The sequence below is a fragment of the Lepisosteus platostomus genome, chromosome 7, assembly GCF_059453375.1.
Source record: "Lepisosteus platostomus isolate fLepPlt1 chromosome 7, fLepPlt1.hap1, whole genome shotgun sequence".
In the NCBI taxonomy this organism is placed as follows: Eukaryota; Metazoa; Chordata; class Actinopteri; order Semionotiformes; family Lepisosteidae; genus Lepisosteus; species Lepisosteus platostomus.
Genome location: NC_142617.1, coordinates 40616314 through 40636837, shown reverse-complemented (window position 1 = coordinate 40636837; position 20524 = coordinate 40616314). Strand labels below are relative to the sequence as shown.

The following is a 20524-nucleotide window of genomic DNA, read 5'->3' as shown; positions in this document are numbered from 1 at the left end:
TAGCGGGAGAACAAAGGTTGGGAGGGAGGAGGAGTGAGAGGCGGGAGCAGGGGACAGAATGAGAGGCCAATCAAGAGGTGTGAAGCCAGAATGGGTGCAGAGAGGTGTGAAATGAAACTTCCAATGAATGGAGAAAATTTAAAAGAACAGTAATCTGTCGTTAAGGGAAGGGAGAATGTGTGATCCTAGCTGCAGAATAATTTTAGTTTCGGTGGTCTTTCTGATGTATGAGTTCGGAAAACCGTCTTTGAGAACACAGACGGAGAGATTAGAGTGGTCGTGGCCGTCAGAGGTGAAATGAGAAACAATGGGCTTGGAGAGATCTTTAATCTTCACAGCCCTGACGTGTTCTCTGAAGCGGTCTCCGAGTCTCCTTCCTGTTTCTCCAATGTAGATGGCTGGGCATTTACTGCAAGAGATACAGTAAATAAGGTTGCTGGAGGTACAAGATGCTGTCTGGGTGATCCGGAATTGTCCTGAGGGGCCTTGAATGAGTGTGGTGGTGGCTGTGTTCCTTTGTTCCTTTGTTCCTTTGCAGCCTACGCATGCTGACGCAGCTACCCACCATAAAAATATGTTGTCATATTTCCAAATTCTCAAACTGGCTGCTGAATTAAGCAATCACTGTGTAGAGATTTTTCTAAATACAGTAATAAAAATGACTCTTCCCAGTAAGAGTAAGCAAACAGTGGTCAGTCCTTAATTTGACATACTGTAGGCAGAGGGCAGTTTCCATCTTCACCTGCAGGGGATGCTGTTCTTACACGATCAATGGAGAATCTGCCAAACAGTACAAAGTTATGTCTTCAGCTTATTTTTCTCTCTTTTTTATATCATTAATGGTCTGTTCACATACAATCGGGGTTTTCATGAGGAAGAAAATAATCACTGGAGTTCTAAGGAGCAATATTCTCTTCTGGTATTTGTAATCTCGAAGGGAAACAGGTACGAGGACATATGATTATGGCCTTAGTTTCAAACTCAAAGGGAATCATTGGACATTGGATTCTCAGTCCAGTCCTGAGAGGAAGAAGGGAAGGAAAAAAAAAACACGTGACAGTTTAATAATCAGAATGGGTTTCGATAAAGATGATTGTGTTCACATTTTTCAGAAAAGCTGGTCTTATTGCCATACATCTCTCACATTGTCCACCAGCAAAAATGAAAAGTGGACTTCATACAGGTGTATTTGTAGAAATGCTACAGGTCTACTAACAGCTGGGGCGTTTGCTTTGTTCCTGGTACAGTAAATGCAAGATGATACTCTGGTCCTGATAGCACACAAAAGTGCTATTGAGACCATGAGCAGCGGGGGGAGCTATATTTAAGACAACTGAGGTGATTGTGACTGCAGTATCATTCTTCATCTCTACAGTATGTGCATACGTTTAAGGCCACTGACAAAGATTCATATCCCTCATTTTATCAAAATACATGTCTGAATAACAAATTTCCATCAAACAAATCTAGGCTACGTGGTTCTTACAGTTATGGTGAGGAAATGGATTAAATCATTTTTAGGAAGTCTGTCTATCCCTGGACATGTCCTGCAGTTTAGAAGCAATGTAGTGTATAAACCACAGAATGGGAAGGAAATGGAGAAGAAAGCAGCCTGTCTTTCTCTGTAAAGAGAAGTTGATAAGAGGGGAGCTGCCAAGAACAGATCTTATTTTCTTCAGCAATGAAGGTCCTCACAGTCCTGGCCATTCTGTCAGGTAACAACAGTTCTCTCATTTCAATGTTCATTGCAGTTTTGATTTTTGGTCTGTTGAAATAAACTGTTATTCTGTACAATTTATAAGTTTGCCTTAAAGCCAAGCTGAAACGGAAGGTTTTTGAAATGCAAAAACAGGAAACTGAGCGAACTCTTCTACAGTGAACTGTTCTCCAGTGGGTTATAGATACTGCTGCACAGAGGGGAGTTGTATTGGCAGAGCACACACTTTCAGATTGCTTGATATCTAAATATAGTTCATGAACTGACCTGCTGAAAGCTACCTCAGCATTATTTTTGAATGTATCCAGGTAAGTAGCAAAACATACTGAAATTGAACTGAATCTGAACAATCGTTTACACTTTCACTATAATATGTAAACTTTTTGATGTTGTGGAAATCAGATAAGAGATACTGTATGAACGGAACAATACATTACTAACATTTCTGTGTTCTGAAAGAAAATTGCCTGCTGATAAAGAAAGATTCACAGATTTGCAGGTGTAAAGATAAAGAATGTAAAGGTAAAAAAGTGTGAGATGCAAGGAGCTAGAAGCTTTATTAAGGTCATTATGTTGACTCTGAGCTCTGTATCCACAGGTGCCCGTTCCCTAACAGTAGTGGGTCCAGAGGAGGTGAGAAGCTGGGTTCATGACACAGTGACTGTTCACTGCAGATATGGTCAGAGTCACAGGGACCATGTGAAATACTGGTGCAAAGGAAGATTTCCTGTGAGTTGTTCTGCTCTGGTGAAGACTGATGGCTCAGTGACACACAAGAGGACATCAATTAGTGATGATCAATCAGAGGGAGAGTTCTCTGTCACTATGAAGAAGCTCAGTGTGGAGGATGATGGGTGGTACCACTGTGGGATATCAATTCATTTTACACTGATGAAACTGTGTCTGTGTACATCAGCGTAAGAGGTAAAGAACAACTCAGTACACTTGAAGATTAAAGTACCCAGCACGAAATACTGGTATTATGCACACAATCTTCAATGGTTAGCTAAAGATTTACATTATGATTTTGTTTTTTTAGTAATTCAGACACAATGATGATAAAAGGTTCTTTTGGTTCCTCTGCCAGCCTGTACTCTGTTTACACATTTGGTTGCAAGTTACATATAAATCAATTTTAATGAGCTGCAGTGACATATAGATCAATTTCAACAAGCTTTTAGAAGTACTTTAAGTCAAGCGGTGTTGATCACTCTTCTCTCAGGATAAAGGGACAGTGTTCAGTGTGGTTTAGAGGAAGGTATTCAGCTGGAAACCACACAAACCTGAAATCCCACACACAACTAAAATAAATGGTTCTGTAATAAGTGTTACAATGTATTTCAATCAGCATTTGAAATCTGCACTTGGAATCTCAGGTCCAGTAGAGGTTCAGTCCTGCTGAATTAATCTCGAACCCCTACTGTAAATTATCAACTTGTCAAAAGGGGGAGAGTGTTTCAAGTCCAATGACATCTAGAGATCATTCAGGATATATAATGAGACCTTTATTATTGTATAACCACTATGTGCTAATGTGCTGTTACAGACCCATCTACACCTGGTCTTCAGAGTCCTGGGAATGTTTCTGTCCAGCTGTCGTCCTCAGCTACTGTCCACTGTTCCTACTCTGCAGACTACAAGAGCAATAAGAAATACTGGTGTAGAGATGCTAAACGAGCAGATTGTTCCACTGTTGTGAACACTGTGGACCACCAGAGAGAAGGCAGGACTTCAATCCGAGACGACCCGGCCCAGAGAACCTTTACTGTTACTATCAGTGACCTCAGCCTGGAGGATGGAGGCTGGTACTGGTGTGGAATAGAGAGATCATTTCCTCTTAGTGATGAACTAGCTCCTGTCTTCCTCACTGTCACAGGTAAACACTCCCTGAGCTTCACAATACTATTGCCTCCTCTGGCTTTAAAGGGGTACCTGTTTGCGTTAACTAGTATTAAATTTGCTGCCCACTTTGAATTTCATTGTGCATATATCATAATCAGAGCATTGCATGGTTTAATTGTTTTGAGATTTTTACAACATTTAAACATTGGACATGCTACAATAATATTATAGAAATTAGCACATGAACAACAATATATTTGAAAATGATTTAAACTACGATACTTTAAATAGGGTATTATACAGTTTCCCTACCATTTATATTGTGAAATTAAATTCCTGGAAAAACCTATTTGCAAACTAATAAAGTGAAAACAAGTGAAAGAGCAAAATAAAGGCACATTTAAACTCATCTTATGCCTTTTCAGGCAATTCAACAGATGCAAGATCCACACCTCCAAAACCACGGACAAATGAATCACCAAAAAGAAAAGCAAAAAAAACGACTGACCTTGGAGAGACATCCACCGTGACCAGTGGGTATGTGACAAAGACAGAGCCTCATATCAGCTCTACTGCTGAGGAGTCCAGGTAGGAACATGATGTTTCATTATCCTTGTATGCATTATGAGACCTTTAATATTGGATAACAACTATGTGCTAATGTGCTGTTACAGACCGATCTACACCTGGTCTTCAGAGTTGTAGGAAAGTCTCTGTCCAGCTCTCATCCTCGGCTACTATCCCCTGTTCCTACTCTGCATTCAAAGTTCTTCCCCATCAGTCACAATATGCAACAGGGTGCTTAGAAAAATACTTGGACCATTGAAACCACTCTGACATGAAAAATGCATGAAGCAATGTGGTTCAGTACTCATATGAATAAGATACCAGGGAGAACTTTCACATACTGTAGACACATTCACATCTGAGGATAACCACGGTCACTACATTGCCTCAGTATGACTGGAGACCTTATATGTCCACATTGCTCACATGTCTGCAAAAAGATATGATACACAGCTGCACCAAGCTGGACAGTGTCCTCTATCACTGTCTATTGGAATATATCTCCATCAGTCCCATTAAAACACGAGTCAACATTTCACATTACTTTACTAAAGATCCAAACCATCTTCTCATCTCATATGAGCTCTGAAAGCTTGAATTGAATTTGCAGTCGATTCATTTGATTTAATTCCAGGATGTTTCTAGAGTTCTTCTGCAGAATTAAAAGTGATCAAAACTCATAATCAGGTAAATAGCTACAAACACGTCTAACATGTTACTTAAAGTCTCTCTTGAATGGTTCGAGCAGTATGGGTCCTTGCCCAGAGTGCAGGGTGAGACATACAGTCCACACCTCACCAGTTCAAGCCTGGGCTGTGCCATTAGCCCAAGTGTTGCCATCCAGCTGGAGAAGTGGTGACAGGAGCTGGGTGGGCTTGAATCAGCTAGCAAGTATCAGACAGGCTTTACTACACATCGTCCAGCAGTGACATCAGTGAGGGATGCTTGTCCTGTCCACTTGGTCCTAACTCTCCTGTAGGTCACCTACTGATTAGAATACTGTGGCCTATCTCATTCTTGACAGAAATAATACAATGCTGACAGCGCTTGGAGCCTGCTTTGGAGCTCTGCTGTTCCTGTGCTGCCTGACAGTCCTGATCGTATTAAAGATTAAAGGTAAGAAGTGGCGTGTGATATAATGTGTGAGGAATAGTCTTCTAAATTAAAGTCTTTTAAATCAGTTTCTAAAAACTTGACAGGGAGCTACAAAAAGAGGGAGCTGCAAATGAGTCTTTATTTTTATTACACATGCCACCTGACAATTCTTATTGCTTTTCAACAGAATAGGGGTGCGTAGTAACTTGAACTACTTAGGCTTGTACCACTTCCTTGTACTTTATTGTCAACATTGATCAATCGGTGTGAATTTAATCAGAACGTGAAATAAAGAAAGTATTGTAACGGATAGCTTGCAAGAGCTGGCTTACCAGAGCGGTGACATCACTGGCCTTCCCTGTGGATAGCAGGGACCGCAGGTGCTGGGCTGACAGGAGATTTCCCTTTGGCTCAAGAAGCTGGGTCCCCGTTGAGTGATGCCAGAGGCCCGGGTTCGAGTCCCCGATGGTGGGGGGCTGGGCTGATGGGGCAGTGGCGAGGGTGCCCACGTGAACCCCGAAATGTTACAGTATCTTTTTTCAATAATGAGCAGCTAAATTAAATGAAAACATGAGGTTACATGGAACTATTAAAATTGCACATTTAAGGTTCAGACACTAGGTTGTTAAATGCAAAAGAAAAGCATTGTTCATTACCATTTTTATGTGCACATTTCTTGAGGACAACACAGGTTGTCCTCATAGTAACATCTCTAAAAAAAAAAAAAGAAAAACTGCATTTCTTCACATCTATAGCTTAAAAAAATCAGGCAGTTTTAGGACACGTCAATATTAGAAAAGAGGAATAATGATCACAAGTCTTTATAAATCAATAAAATCATAATGCAAAATGAAGATCTGCAGGAAAGTGGGCACCACTGCCATCTCCTTTGTTATTTCATAAGAGAAAGCACTCCTCACAATATGCTTTAATCTCTTCTCTCAGTTATCTCCGGTCTCACAATGCAAACCCAGCTCACAATGATGAAACATGAGGAAGATAAAACCACAAGCTCTACAGTTTCAGTTGTACTGGAGTCCTTCGAGAGTACGAAAGAGTGGTTTCTCCATCTTCTTCATTGTCATTTTCAAAAGATGACATCTTATTGGTTTATTAAAAGTTTTCAGTGGGCTTTGCTGTGTGTTGAAGTTTACCATGATGCAGAATATCCCATTTTAAAGGATTTGACTTCATCCAGTGCTCTGCTTTTTCTGTATGAAGAAGAAGTTCATTTGTAAGAAATTTACTAAAGTTTCATGGAGGTTCCCAGTTTTTATTTCGTTTCTGAAACGTTTTCGTTTCAGGTTTCTCAGTTTGAAAAAGTTCCAGTATTACAAGAGGTGGGGGTAGGAGATTCAGAATTATTCCTCAAGCTAGGAAATAAGCATCACTCCAAACAGAAGACTCAAGGTTAAGATTACACTCTTGGAACAAAAAAAGAATTCAGTTTTAAATTATAAATTGTGAGGAAACAAACTATCCCTGTCTATCATTTTGTTATATTGTAAATAATTATGAAAAAACAATTTAGGTGTGAACAGGAATGAAAAAGCAAAACAGATCCGTCAGGTGGACATTTAATGCATTTATCAAAGCTAAAATCCAGCCACATCAAAACCTTGTGTTAATTTCATTTCAGATAAAAGAAGGAAAGAGGCTGTGAGGAACAGTTTAAAGGTAATGTTTCACTTTCTCATTGTATCAAACTTACAAAAATCATCCCCCTCCCCCCCCCCCCAACACTTTACGAACTAAATGGAAGCTACGAAATACTGACATTTATTTCAAATTAAACCTAGAAAAATCAGTTGTTGTCAACTTGAATGCTTTTCTATACTCTCCATAACATTACCTAATTTTTCCCCACTGTGTTCCTGCAAGTTTGGCTTCAAGTATTTTAATTATACCCGATTATAACAACGCTTTGGAAAACAGACCATAATACTAAATGAGAGAGAAGCACGACTTGCTAACTTTATAAACACCCTATACATTTGAACCACATTAACACGTAATATATACAGTGTATTTATTTTGAAGGTCTTTACAAGAGAATTTTGTTCCAACCAATTTTCCCACGCATGAACACGCATGAACTATTCCTGTAGAATAGAAAACCTCCCATACTTTACTCCTGCCTAATCATTTCATAATCATTTGGAGAGTATCTTGATTCAGAATCTCACCCGGACAGTAAATGGGAAACTTGATCCATATCAGTTTGCTTACAAACAAGAGAGAAGCACAGAAAACACTGAAGTTACTATAACTCACATATTTCAGGGCGATTTGAGCAAATGCAAAATATGTTCTAGAATATGTTTCTCTGACTTGTCTTTAGCCTTTAACATAATCAGACTGGACAATGTATTATCCAAAATAATTCAATTACAGATCAACCCACATCTGATATTTTGGTACAATTCATGCCTTACAAGAAGATTACAGCAGTTAAAAGTTATAATATACTTTTTTCTGAGGTAATACAGTAACTATCTGACTGTAGAGCACCCCAGGGGTGTCTGAGGTCACCACTGCTCCTCATTCTCTATACAAATAATCGTGTTGCCAGTGGTCCAAAACAATTCCCAATCAAATTTTCGGACGATTCCAATTTGATGAATGATAATGATGACCCTTATCTAGATTAGAGCAGTGTAGAAAGTTTGCTTGTATGGCGAAACCAGAATGCCTTAATTTGAAATATTAGAAGGGTATCCTTCCTCTGCCTTGATTAATTATGAATCCATTAAACAAGATACATCCTCTATATATCTGGGAATATACAGTACATACTGTAGATGCTAATTGGTCTTGGAAGGAGCATGCTGGACTTTATTAAGTTAACAATAAAGTTAACAGCGAGTTTGATTTCTTCAAAGGTTACAGGTTTTGGTGCTAGTAGTCAGATTCTGTTCATATGCTTTAGATCTGTGGTATAAAGTGTCATGCAGTGTGGAATAATTGTCTGGTTTAACAGCCTCTGTGTAACAAAAGCCAAGATATACAGACTCTTGAGCATGTGCTCTAAATGAGTGTGGCAGCCACCTGAGAAAAGATTTCAAACTGCTTACTAAGAGTATGTTGAGACTAGTTGTTAGTATCTCCTCTGATCCTTCACTTGTTCTGCATGAACAATACCAACTGATGCTTTCAAACAGATGTTTTAGACTCCCACAATTCAGGCATAACAAAATGTGGAACTCCTTTATCCCACATTCAATCTAAACTAATCAAAACAATAAAGGAGTATTGGTTGATGGTAAAGTTTAACAGAAGGTTATGTGCAAACATGAAGGGGTATTATACAATTATTGGGGTTTCTCGATGATTGTGTAGGAAGTAAACTTACAGTTTCTGGGAGTCTATGTGGATTTCTATAAGAGTGGTGCATAATGACTATGCATGTGTTCATGTTCTGTTATATTTTTAATGTTTATTTGTTCCAGTTGTTTGTCTTTGGGCGTAAAACATAGTTGTCTGGATGCCAGACAAATATCCAAGAAACAGATAAAATATTACCGTATCATTTACACAGTATTTTATCATTGCAATATCCTTTTTCAGGCTTCTGGAGAAGCTGTAGAAATAACCTACACTGAAGTGAGAAGTGGAAACAGCACACTGCCCCCTAGTGACAGCACCTATGCCAATATCACTTGCTCTTATAAGCCCCCCCCAGCTGAGTTTGTAGAGTACTCCACCATCATCTGGTGAAGAGGAGGAGGACTTCCTGTGTGCAATGAAAAGTGATCTTTGACTACAGTGTATTTTGACCACAGCTATATTACTAAAACCTGCATCTGGGGAAAACAGAAAAGATCTCAGCACGCACAGATGCCAAAACCACTAACTGCCCTCAGATTAACAGTTCCACTGAGTCCAACTAAGAAATTAAAAAATGTATTTTGAATGATTAGCTTTTAAAACAGGCGTGTACAAAGCAAACATCTGTGGATTCAAATCATGTGAAGGGGTGTAGTTGAAAAAAATATAACATGAATGTTATTGGGAAAAAAAAACATCCACATCAGGCAACGTAGCCATATAAGGTACCACATAAGGAGCCATTTCTTACAGTTAAAATAAGATTCTGTTGAAAAGTTATAAAAGGTAATAGTTAATTCTAGTTATCCATGATTTATTGTAAGTATCTGTATTTGTTTTCCCATTGTTGTGAAGCCAGCATTCATTTTATGTGTAAAAGAGTGTATTAGTTCATTGCTGTACTATTGTAACAATGTAAGCGAATGTATTGTGTGCCAGCTTCAACACCAACATGAAATGTAAGACTGCTTGTTTTGACTTAATACATGATCACTGATCCTTACACTCTTTGTATGCTGAACGATAAAACAGATTGCTATGTCAATATTTCTGACACGGTGTTGATGTTTTTATTCTGAAAATTGTTTTTCTCTTAAATCAATAACAAATGAACATTTCTGAAACAGGAGAAAATAGAATCATGCGACTAACCACCATGTACTAAGAAACATCACGTAGACAGTAAAAATGTTTTTTAGAGATTTAGAATCTGAAGTTACAATAAAGGGCATTCCTCAGGCAGATCTACCTCCTCACGTCCACACTATAATCTAGAATAGCCACCTACTTCATTTTAAAACCTAGACCTGACCTGCTTGATGGACCCAATACTGAAACCTTCTTCACCAAGAACCACATGAAAAGTCTATTCTCAAAGCTCTATCATCTCATATTTCAAATGGGCTGCACGTTTAAGTGATTAATCAATATATTTAAGAAGGCAATTTTAACAAAGTTTGTTTTTGTAGTTTAGAGTTTTTTAAACAATCTTCACTTTCCATTACAACTGAAGGTATAGCAGGGAAGTGTCATTATGATGGAGGACAACAAAACAAGAGTTCGCCCTGTTCTTCCTATTATCAATACTTCTTCATCTCCTACAGTATATCACACACAATAACAGAGGGGAAGATTTTTCCATAAGAAATTTATTATCCATTCCCAGCTACTGTAACTCTCACCAACTGCACAGTAGATTTGTGATTTAGTATAGAATGGTTTGACAAAAAGAATAAATCCCAGTGACTGTTTACTACTCAGGTACCCTTTAAAAGCCTGAGGCTTTGTGTGTGAATAAAAGTGTAAAGCTGTTATACCTTGTGTTTGCTTAAAGTACAAGCTGTTATATGTCTCACAAAAGCAGTTTCTCCTAATTACATACAGTTTCCTTTTTGCCTGCTGTCTCATGACAGCAATCCTGTGTGACTGGTGCGAAGGTCCTTTCTGGCTCTTCGAGGAAGCAGTCAGATCACTGCTGCCTGCTGGTGAAGCAACTGCAGCTTCCAGGTCTCAAGGAGATGAAGATGCAACTCTTGGAGCTACTTCTGTTTCTAAATTTCGGTACCGTATGAAGGTTCAGATACATTTTTTCATTCTTATAATTGGAAAACAAAGACGAGATTAAAATATCTTTGTTCCCTTACAGGTCCACTTTTTTCCGTAGGTCAGCTGATAACCTACTCCATTAACCAAGGACAAGATTTTCAAAGGTTATTTACACATGACAATTACTACACCCACTATGGGAAATACTGCTGCAAACAGACACAAAGCAGATGCACCGTGTTTATCAACACAGAAGGATTTATAGCTAATGAATACTGGAGCAGAGCAAGAATAAAGCAATACAGTGGAGCAATAGAACTAATAATAAGAAATGTCCAGAAGAGAGATACGGGCATTTACCGATGTGGAGTAGATGGATTCAATCTACATGTCAATTTTCATCTACAAATTGCAGGTAAGAAATTTTTACAAAATGGCTCTTAAAATTAATTCCATAAAGAAACATTTGATGGCATTATATGTCCTATTGAATATTCATTTGTTATTTGTGGTTTACACAGGCTGATTTTAAATGGGATACTAGCACTGAAAGCAAACAATATTGTTAGTGGGTTAAAGAAACACAAACAGAGGTTTTTTAATAAAATCTTCACATTAAACAGCTGACAGACAAAACTGACACAAAAGCAGCTCATCAGAGTAGTACTTTAAAAAAAGCACTGAAATTTCATATTAGTAAGTAAAATATGTTAAGTAAAATTATCTTGAGGATACAAGATCACCTGCTTTTGGTCCTCTGCAACACTGTATCTAGCAAGTGAGTGATTAACTGATTCAATTAATTTTTGTGGACACTGAGAGCTCTGAAGGAATTCTTAAATATTTTCCCCTTCAAATACATTACACATCAGTTAAACCAGAAAGGGGCCTGCAGAAGTCATGCTCACTAGAAGACATTTCTTCATTACCATGATCAATCTATGCACTGTTTTCAGTTCATGTCAAAGTTATCATCTGATAACTGCTGACCTCTGATAAAGATGAACAGTAACTGTACTCATTTGTGATATCATGATCCTATAAAAATGTGAATCTATATTTATGTAGCACATCTAAAAATCTAGAGAAAGAAAAAAATCTAGCTTCTAAAAATGTACCATCAACTTTATAGTCTGTCAGGTGGAAACATTGATTAAACAAAGAATGTAGACTCGTTTTAAATTAGGTCTGCCTATGTCATCCATGCTAAAAAATCTGCTGGCAAAAGCAAGCATAAATACCCTGAAAGTAGAGAACAACTTAGCCTAGAATCCTCCAGTGCTTGGAAACATGCAAGATGTATTGCATTGCAAGTATTTTTTATATACAGTATATGTGTCTGTGTGAAGTCTGGGCACCGAGAGCATTGCTTCTAACTGCTGTGGGAAACCACAGTGGCCAGTATTGAAATTGCCCTGCTTAAACCAAAACGGATGCTCATTTCTTAAAAAAAAAAGCCAGCAAACAGTGCCACTAGGTTTTTAACTTGTTGATGGAAAGCAAACAGTTTTAAGTGTTCCATGACTCTTCACTGCTTACAGCTCCAGAAACTCAAACACCTCCCAGAACAGCAGCCCCTGCCAGCACGGTCAAAACCACCACACTGGTCACAGCCGGGTTACAGAACCAGAGTCCGGACAACAGGTAGACGTAGAGTGATGAGCTTGGCACAACAGGACTTTAAACAAAACTCAAGCTGCTGCAGTATGAAATGGCAGAAACATAAAACAGTTCTGATTAATGAAGTGAAATACAACATAGGTGATGTATTGTATTTGGAAACAATATAAACTTTAAGATATTAAGGTTTTGTCAAAAGAAATTGAAAATGAGTCAATTGAGCGTAATTGACTTTTGAGAGTTTATTATTAAATACTGTGTCAATTGAGCATAATTGACTTTTGAGAGTTTATTATTAAATGCTGTGTCTGGAAGAATGATGAGATAAGGGCAAAAACATTTTCCAAAATGCACTTAAGAAGTAACAGCTTTTGTTTTACCCTGAATATGTTTTCCTGTGTAATGCAAAGTACTGACAAATTTAAATTAGAGTTCATATCCCGAAATTTGAAAATAAAACATTTTAATAACTGACTGATTAATTCAAGATCTGGAAGGTGGTAGAGTTTTTAAGCTTTATTAATTTAAAATCTGTAGTAATACATCTTTTTACTACGCTCACTATTAGCAAACTCTTTTTGAAGAGACAAGCATTAAATAATGTTTACACAGTTTAAAGGAAAAGCTGCGTAACATTGTTACTTCAGTTATTTTACCAAAAAAGGCTAAGATAAAAAACTGAGAAGCAAAGGGTGACCAGGACATTACACAATATCCAAATAAATTTATGCTGCAATACTGAAATAATTTCTATATTTCTGCTTCAGAGACCAAGAATACAAGTGGATAATTCCTCTGGCAGCCACTCTAGCTGTGTTGATGTTAGTGCTCATTTGCTTGGTTGCAGTCATCATAAGACGTAGAAGAAAGAAGACCGAGAGTAAGTTCTGTTCCAGCTGAGGAAAAGACATTGTGTTCTCCAAGGCTACATAGACTGATAATCTACTTCTTTTGCTCTGGATAGGGCATTTACCGAGATAAAAGTTTCATAATCCTACATTATGAAAACTGATATACTTATCTCACAAGTTAGGACAATGAGGAAATCCTATGGATCACAACAGTAATCAACAGTACTCTCCACAAGAACATGAGAGATGGTGATGGCAGGAACAGACAATTCAGCACACAAGTGCTCATCATCATCCTACACATTCAGCAACTCAACCACAGCATCAAGCTTATTTCAGGTCTCTCTGCATCTATGTCCTGCCATATTATACATACAATATCACTCTATGTACAAAAAGTATTTTCTAACTTTAGTTTGAAATTGGCATTAACCAGTTTCCAGTCCCTCAAGGCTTGTAGCTTGAGATAACATCTCAAATCTGCCTCAATGATTCCATTATATTTTGCATAATTCAAGCAAATCTTACCGGCAAATGTCTCATAGCGAGACTGAAAAGATTATTTTTTTTTAAATCTGCTCTCAAATATCTTTTAGCTCTGGTATGAACAGAAACAGGTGGTAGTCAAGTCACTGGTGTCCAGCATCACTGTCCACTGCAGCAATTTATGTACAGTATACGTGCACCAGAGTTCATGGTAGTCAACTGGCATTTTTATACAGTGCCTTGCGAAAGTATTCGGCCCCCTTGAACTTTTCAACCTTTTGCCACATTTCAGGCTTCAAACATAAAGATATAATTTTTTTATTTTATGTGAAGAATCACCAACAAGTGGGACACAATTGTGAAGTGGAACAAAATCTATTGGATTTTTGAAACTTTTTTAACTAATAAAAAAATGAAAAGTGGGGCGTGCAAAATTATTCGGCCCCCTTGCGTTAATACTTTGTAGAGCCACATTTTGCTGCGATTACAGCTGCAAGTCGCTTGGGGTATGTCTCTATCAGTTTTGCACATCGAGAGACTGAAATTCTTGCCCATTCTTCCTTGCAAAACAGCTCGAGCTCAGTGAGGTTGGATGGAGAGCGTTTGTGAACAGCAGTTTTCAGCTCTTTCCACAGATTCTCGATTGGATTCAGGTCTGGACTTTGACTTGGCCATTCAAACACCTGGATACGTTTATTTGTGAACCATTCCTTTGTAGATTTTGCTGTATGTTTGGGATCATTGTCTTGTTGGAAGATAAATCTCCGTCCCAGTTTCAGGTCTTTTGCAGACTCCAACAGGTTTTCATCCAGAATGGTCCTGTATTTGGCTGCATCCATCTTCCCCTCAATTTTAACCATCTTCCCTGTCCCTGCTGAAGAAAAGCAGGCCCAAACCATGATGCTGCCACCACCATGTTTGACAGTGGGGATGGTGTGTTGAGGGTGATGAGCTGTGTTGCTTTTACGCCAAACATATCGTTTTGCATTGTGGCCAAAAAGTTCGATTTTGGTTTCATCTGACCAGAGCACCTTCTTCCACATGTTTGGGGTGTCTCCCAGGTGGCTTGTGGCAAACTTTAGACGAGACTTTTTATGGATATCTTTGAGAAATGGCTTTCTTCTTGCCACTCTTCCATAAAGGCCAGATTTGTGCAGTGTAAGACTGATTGTTGTCCTATGGACAGACTCTCCCACCTCAGCTGTAGTTCTCTGCAGTTCATCCAGAGTGATCATGGGCCTCTTGGCTGCATCTCTGATCAGTCTTCTCCTTGTCTGAGCTGAAAGTTTAGAGGGACGGCCAGGTCTTGGTAGATTTGCAGTGGTCTGATACTCCTTCCATTTCAAGATGATCGCTTGCACAGTGCTCCTTGGGATGTTTGAAGCTTGGGAAATCTTTTTGTATCCAAATCCGGCTTTAAACTTCTCCACAACAGTATTACGGACCTGCCTGGTGTGTTCCTTGGTCTTCATGATGCTCTCTGCGCTTTCAACAGAACCTTGAGACTATCACAGAGCAGGTGCATTTATACAGAGACTTGATTACACACAGGTGGATTCTATTTATCACCATCAGTCATTTAGGACAACATTGGATCATTCAGAGATCCTCGCTGAACTTCTGGAGTGAGTTTGCTGCACTGAAAGTAAAGGGGCCGAATAATTTTGCACGCCCCACTTTTCATTTTTTTATTAGTTAAAAAAGTTTCAAAAATCCAATAGATTTCGTTCCACTTCACAATTGTGTCCCACTTGTTGGTGATTCTTCACATAAAATAAAAAATTAATATCTTTATGTTTGAAGCCTGAAATGTGGCAAAAGGTTGAAAAGTTCAAGGGGGCCGAATACTTTCGCAAGGCACTGTATTTGCATTTAGGTATGTTTCTTAAAAGGAGGGGAGTAGGGTCTTTATATTAGTGTAGTGTTATCATGTACTGCAAATAGAACTACAGGGCACAATGCAGGCCTACACCCTGGACAGGATGCTCGTCCATCCAAGGGTATAAACAAATGCAGGGGGAAATAAGAATCCTCTAAACTCAGGCACACAAACTCCACATAGACAGGTGTCCCAGTCCTGAATTAAATCGAGAAACCAGTTCTGAAGCAGCAATGTTAATCGCTCCCTCACTATAAAGTTCTGCATTAGTTTATCACCTACAATTTTTTTTTACTACACCTCACTAGGACGGACCTTTGTTCAATAAGCATCTAAATATCAATATTTGTTAACTTAACAAACTGCAGGTTAAGAATTGCTTCAAACGAAGGGTGACGATTCAGAGAATATAAAAGCTTGTATTGAGCAGTGACAGAATGGTCGCATGTTCAGTCACTCAAAGAACCAGCGAGAGGATCCAGGTGCTTCTGCGTACAGGAGTAGAACAACAGACTGTTAATTCTTCCCTCCATTGCAGATAAACCCGCAGCCCCCAGCGAGACTTCCGTGCCCTTGCCCTCGGTGAGTGTGACGCTCTCGCTCGTTGCTTCAGAAACATTTCCCATGTCTTGGCTACACCGCAGGAACCGCAGATTCAGAGCAGAAGAAGAACACGATCCAGGTTTCAAACGAGCGCTGGCTCCACAGGTTGCAAATGGAGCTGCACAGATTACCACATCTGCCCAAGTCTTATTTAACGGCAATTTCTGAAATGCTTTTCAAAATAGACAGCGCACTCTATACTCCTGTGCAATCTAGAAAACTAGCTCCGACTTGATTTATTTAGAGAGGTAATAGGGCCTCTCTGGTGTCAAGGGATGTGATTCGCTTAGTGTTAATATATTATTTATTTGGTGTTAATTTGCAGTGTGAATCCTTACCAGAACTGGACAGCATCACCTACACCACTGTGGATTTTAAACCCGCCCAAAACAACGATGCTTTTGACCTCTACGCCAATCTGAGGATGCACGAGAGTGAGATAGAACCAGCCAGTCGCAACACAGACACAGTGGAATACTCCACAGTGGCCTTCAAAGTCCAATAGGAGAGCGGTCCTGAAAAACATACTGCATTTTGTGCCGAAACATTTCAGCCAACTCAATAAGCATAATAATGTTCACATAATGAACAAGTAATGCTGTAGGTTTATTCCATGCTGAAAAGAGAAGAAAGAAAACACGACGCTTCGGCTGTGGAGCCTTCTTCGGATGGATGGAATGGAAATCATGCATGCATGGAATAACCCTATTACTTGTACCTTTGCAGCATACTTGGACTGAAAGTCCTGCAATTCATGTATAAAAGGCTCTCCTTGACATTGCAATTCTCCTCATGTAAACATTGTAATGAATGCTGCTTTTAACATTTTTTGCACTGTTGTAAATACACTGAAATCTGTTTAACTGAAGAGGAGAATCACGGGTTTATAATAATAATAAACTTTATTTTACATAGCACCTTTAAAGGTGGCTTCTCAATTCAGATGTGGTAATTTTCTTTCATTTTCAGCCCGGGGAGAACGTGTAAACAGTTAAAAAAAAATTCAAGAACCTTGTTACACCAAGATCCAACTTAATCTGCTAACATTTTGAGACTTCCATATCAATATCGTCCTATTGTTACATTAGAAGTATCTGTTTCAACGTTGGGGCATTGTCTCTTTAAAACGTCATCATGTATGATCATTTAAAATCAAAGGTGACATTTTTATCGATTAAAATTTCGACGAAGTATCGTTTTGTAATAGACACGTTGACATGTCAGCAACTCATATTCCATTATAAAACACAAAGCTCCGAAATTTATAAGAAACATCTCACCTTTCGTAAGACGTTACGTGGAGGACACGGACACGCGCAGTTTGAAGGAAGCTGAACGAATTTCTTCTGTCAGCAACGTTAACACAGGAAAGACTCGGAAAATTTAAGTCGGTTCAATTTTGTTGGTGGAACAAGAAGACAAATACCTCAAACTGATATCAGCAAAACCAACCATTTTTGATTATAAATAAGTTTCTCAAATTTGTTCTATTAAAACCGTGTGTGTTGCGCAGGACTGGACAGGAATACAGCTAGGACTACTAATTAAATTAGTGCAAAGTACATATTGATAATTGTATAATTACAACAGACCCATTTTGACAACTTAAATTATTTCTTTTTCAGAAGCAATCTTGATCTGTCAGAAGGGTGCACATAGTGCACAAAGAGAAGAAAAACAATTAGATTTTGTCTTTCATTAAAAAATAACACAAATAAACACAGTAATGCACAATAAAACCAGCTCATCAAGTATTTAAATTTTAAAATTGCTTTATTTGGTTACATCTTTTTGTGTTGTTTATGAGGATTCAGCTTAGAAACCTGGCACTTTAGGCTGAATCTGAAGACTTGCTTTATGGATAATTACGGTGCTCACAGTTCTTTGGATATTTCTCAATTATGGGAAGGGTTCCTTCCTCCTCTTGTCCAGCTCCTTCCTCCCCATTCTCTAGAATGTGAATTGCAGGGCACTAGCTAGTACTGAACTGTTGTGCGCTGAGTCGAAGATACAATAGTACTCCCTCAGGAAGGCTTCGCCAAGGACTCCCTGGAAACAGCTCTTGCATTCTCCCCCCTTGCTCACCTGAGTAAAGAAAAGGAGGAATCTGAGATAAAGGGAAAGATAGCTACCATGAATCTTAACTGTACTTCTACAGTTTTCCACAACCCCAAAGAGTAAATTGTGCTTGTCCATCCTCCTCTAGCCCATGTTGCTGGTGATATCGTGTGTGGTGATTGGGCGTGGGGAGAAGTAACAAGACAAATGTTAGCATCCATTAGGAAAATGAAAAAATGCTTTAAAGTACTTTAAAAAAAACTAAACGAACCAGGGAAGGGGAAAGTGCTTTCAAAAACCTAGTGCATAAATATAATTGAAGGAAATACATGAGGTACTGAACTATCGATGAGGAATGTGAGTTAAGTGTGGTACAAGGAGCTCTGAGGCCTTCAGGAAGATCTTGAGGGTCTGAGGGTGTTGGGCAGGAGGGTGAACTCACAGGCAGTGTGTAGACGGCTGGGGTCGGTGGAAAGTTCACTCCAGTGATGGTGAACAAAACATCAGGCGTCGTGTCCAGGTCACAGCAGCTGACGACATAATGTGCAGCCATTATGAGGTCAGAACATACAAAGGTCACCTTGTCTCTTACCACGTCACCACTAAATGCATAGACGTTTACGCTGTTACAATTTAGATGATAGGATTGCATCTTGAAGGAGCTGTAATGTCAGAATTGCCCAATCGTGTATTAACAAAGCTGCAGATACTGTACGATACACAGAGTCATTCAAGAGCAGCAAGAGCACAGAATTGCACAAGAAGAAGAACAAAAATGAAATAGTTGCACATAAATTGACACAGCAGGCGATCATGACACTGCCTGCAATAAAGCTGAAGATCACATAATGCAATCAGCTCCTCTCTTGGACTCGTACCACATTTCACATGTTGGCTCTTATCTGACCTTTCTGTTAGCGTAGGAAGAATCTTACTTTCTGAATGTCCCTGTATCCAGAATACCATCACAGCTAGTGCTGTAGGCCACAGCAGAACCATTGATCCTCACACCGATTTTCACGATAGGTACATCGAGAGGAACATTTGTAAAGATCCAGGCCTATCTTTCATTTGGAAACTGTTCTTTTAGTTTTTGTATTTTGAAGGCGGATACTACTGATCTTCGTCATCAAACCCTTCATTTCCATCAATGCCCCAAAGTGAAAAATAATATTCAAATCATGTTTATGACAAAAAAATGATCATGATAAATATATCTAAAATATAGTACAATCTAAACCTAAATGAACATGACTTGGTTACAGTTTCATAAACGTCCTGTTTTGAGTGGGTTTTGAAATTTACTTCCTGTTTAAGTAAATTGATATGGACAATTGTTCCAAAATATGTTAAAGTGTTACATCTAATGCACGCAGATTGTGAGATAAGGGCTTCTGCGGTTCATAGTTTTCAGTGTCTACTGCTTTTCTTTCAAGCCACGCTAAATTGTGTTGAACTAATGTGACTTAATTGAACTTTTCCTTTAATTCTTCTATTCATCTGCTTAAACTCTTTAGATGTTTTCATTTCCTGGTCTCTGGAAAGACCTTTAAGATAGTTGTTGAATGTTATGAATTAAAATCAGTAAATTTTTGTTAATCTTCTTTCAGACAGAAAGATGGTTCTCATTAAGCAGACAGATAGCTCAGTTAAGTAATTAATAGCTCTGCTTGAATGAAAATCAGAGTACACTGGGCCCATGAGCACCAGGGCTTTACAGCCCTAAAACAAGTTTTGGCAATGGTCTTGCCTGTCTAGCCTGATCAGGACATGTTCAAGTTCAGGTTTATGTGTCAATCCATATACAAGTATACAGAGGAGTGAGATAACTTTCTCCAGGTCTACGGTGCGAATACAGACAAGACAATGCTATAGACAATGTAGACATAGACATTTCTGACAGGGTACTGGGTACATAAAGTGCAAAGTGCATAATTCAATTTACTTTACAGGATCGTGCAAACAATTGTGCAAAGAATACATCAGACAGTATCCCTGACATTAGGCAAAAAATAACTAAGTTTCCAGGTTCTGCTTCTGACAGGAGTCCCGTGCACAGGGCCAGCATAGCCACCAGGGTCAACCCCTCCAAATGTCAGCATAGCTGCAGGACCCTGGAACAGAAATTGAGTTACCAGCAGGACTCACTCCAAGTCCTGAAAAGCAGGATTTGCAGACATCTCAAAGTCCATTGGTGCTAAAAATTGAAGGTGTTGTCCCACCAGCACAAACGTGGAGGAATAACAGGACAAGGAGACCTATCTCACTATATTTTTGTCCTGCAAATGTCACTCAGTTTGTCCCATTGTACACTCTTAAGCTGAGTTTGGATTCCAGCACAATCAGAATATTTATTAAAGTAAACAGGAGAACATTCCAAGTCAACACACCACATTACCAGCAACATCACCCAGTCTAGCATTTGAACTGGAG

General features: G+C 38.8%; 2 protein-coding genes across 2 annotated transcripts; both read left to right on the top strand.

The window, feature by feature from the left end:
* Nucleotides 1–571: 571 nt before the first annotated feature.
* On the top strand, nucleotides 572–9593 carry LOC148658764 (polymeric immunoglobulin receptor-like). The gene is made up of 7 exons (XM_088641849.1): nucleotides 572–1715; nucleotides 2316–2636; nucleotides 3264–3593; nucleotides 3985–4147; nucleotides 5151–5242; nucleotides 6861–6898; nucleotides 8789–9593. Exons 1-7 carry the CDS (start codon nucleotides 1682–1684, stop codon nucleotides 8936–8938), a joined length of 1128 nt encoding a protein of 375 aa, XP_088497975.1. The 5' UTR covers nucleotides 572–1681; the 3' UTR covers nucleotides 8939–9593.
* Nucleotides 9594–10459: 866 nt separating this feature from the next.
* On the top strand, nucleotides 10460–16975 carry LOC148658763 (uncharacterized). Its single transcript, XM_088640343.1, has 6 exons — nucleotides 10460–10609; nucleotides 10695–11009; nucleotides 12136–12238; nucleotides 12982–13094; nucleotides 15969–16012; nucleotides 16359–16975. Exons 1-6 carry the CDS (start codon nucleotides 10567–10569, stop codon nucleotides 16536–16538), a joined length of 798 nt encoding a protein of 265 aa, XP_088496469.1. The 5' UTR covers nucleotides 10460–10566; the 3' UTR covers nucleotides 16539–16975.
* The last annotated feature ends 3549 nt before the right edge of the window (nucleotides 16976–20524 follow it).

Bases quoted from the DNA above. Each gene is read 5' to 3' on its own strand.
- LOC148658764 (XM_088641849.1), top strand. From the start codon at position 1,682: ATGAAGGTCCTCACAGTCCTGGCCATTCTGTCAG. The intron at 3,594-3,984 runs GTAAACACTCCC...ATGCCTTTTCAG, and splicing joins TGTCTTCCTCACTGTCACAG to GCAATTCAACAGATGCAAGA. The intron at 4,148-5,150 runs GTAGGAACATGA...CATTCTTGACAG, and splicing joins TCTACTGCTGAGGAGTCCAG to AAATAATACAATGCTGACAG.
- LOC148658763 (XM_088640343.1), top strand. From the start codon at position 10,567: ATGAAGATGCAACTCTTGGAGCTACTTCTGTTTCTAAATTTCG. The intron at 10,610-10,694 runs GTACCGTATGAA...GTTCCCTTACAG, and splicing joins ACTTCTGTTTCTAAATTTCG to GTCCACTTTTTTCCGTAGGT. The intron at 11,010-12,135 runs GTAAGAAATTTT...CACTGCTTACAG, and splicing joins TTTTCATCTACAAATTGCAG to CTCCAGAAACTCAAACACCT.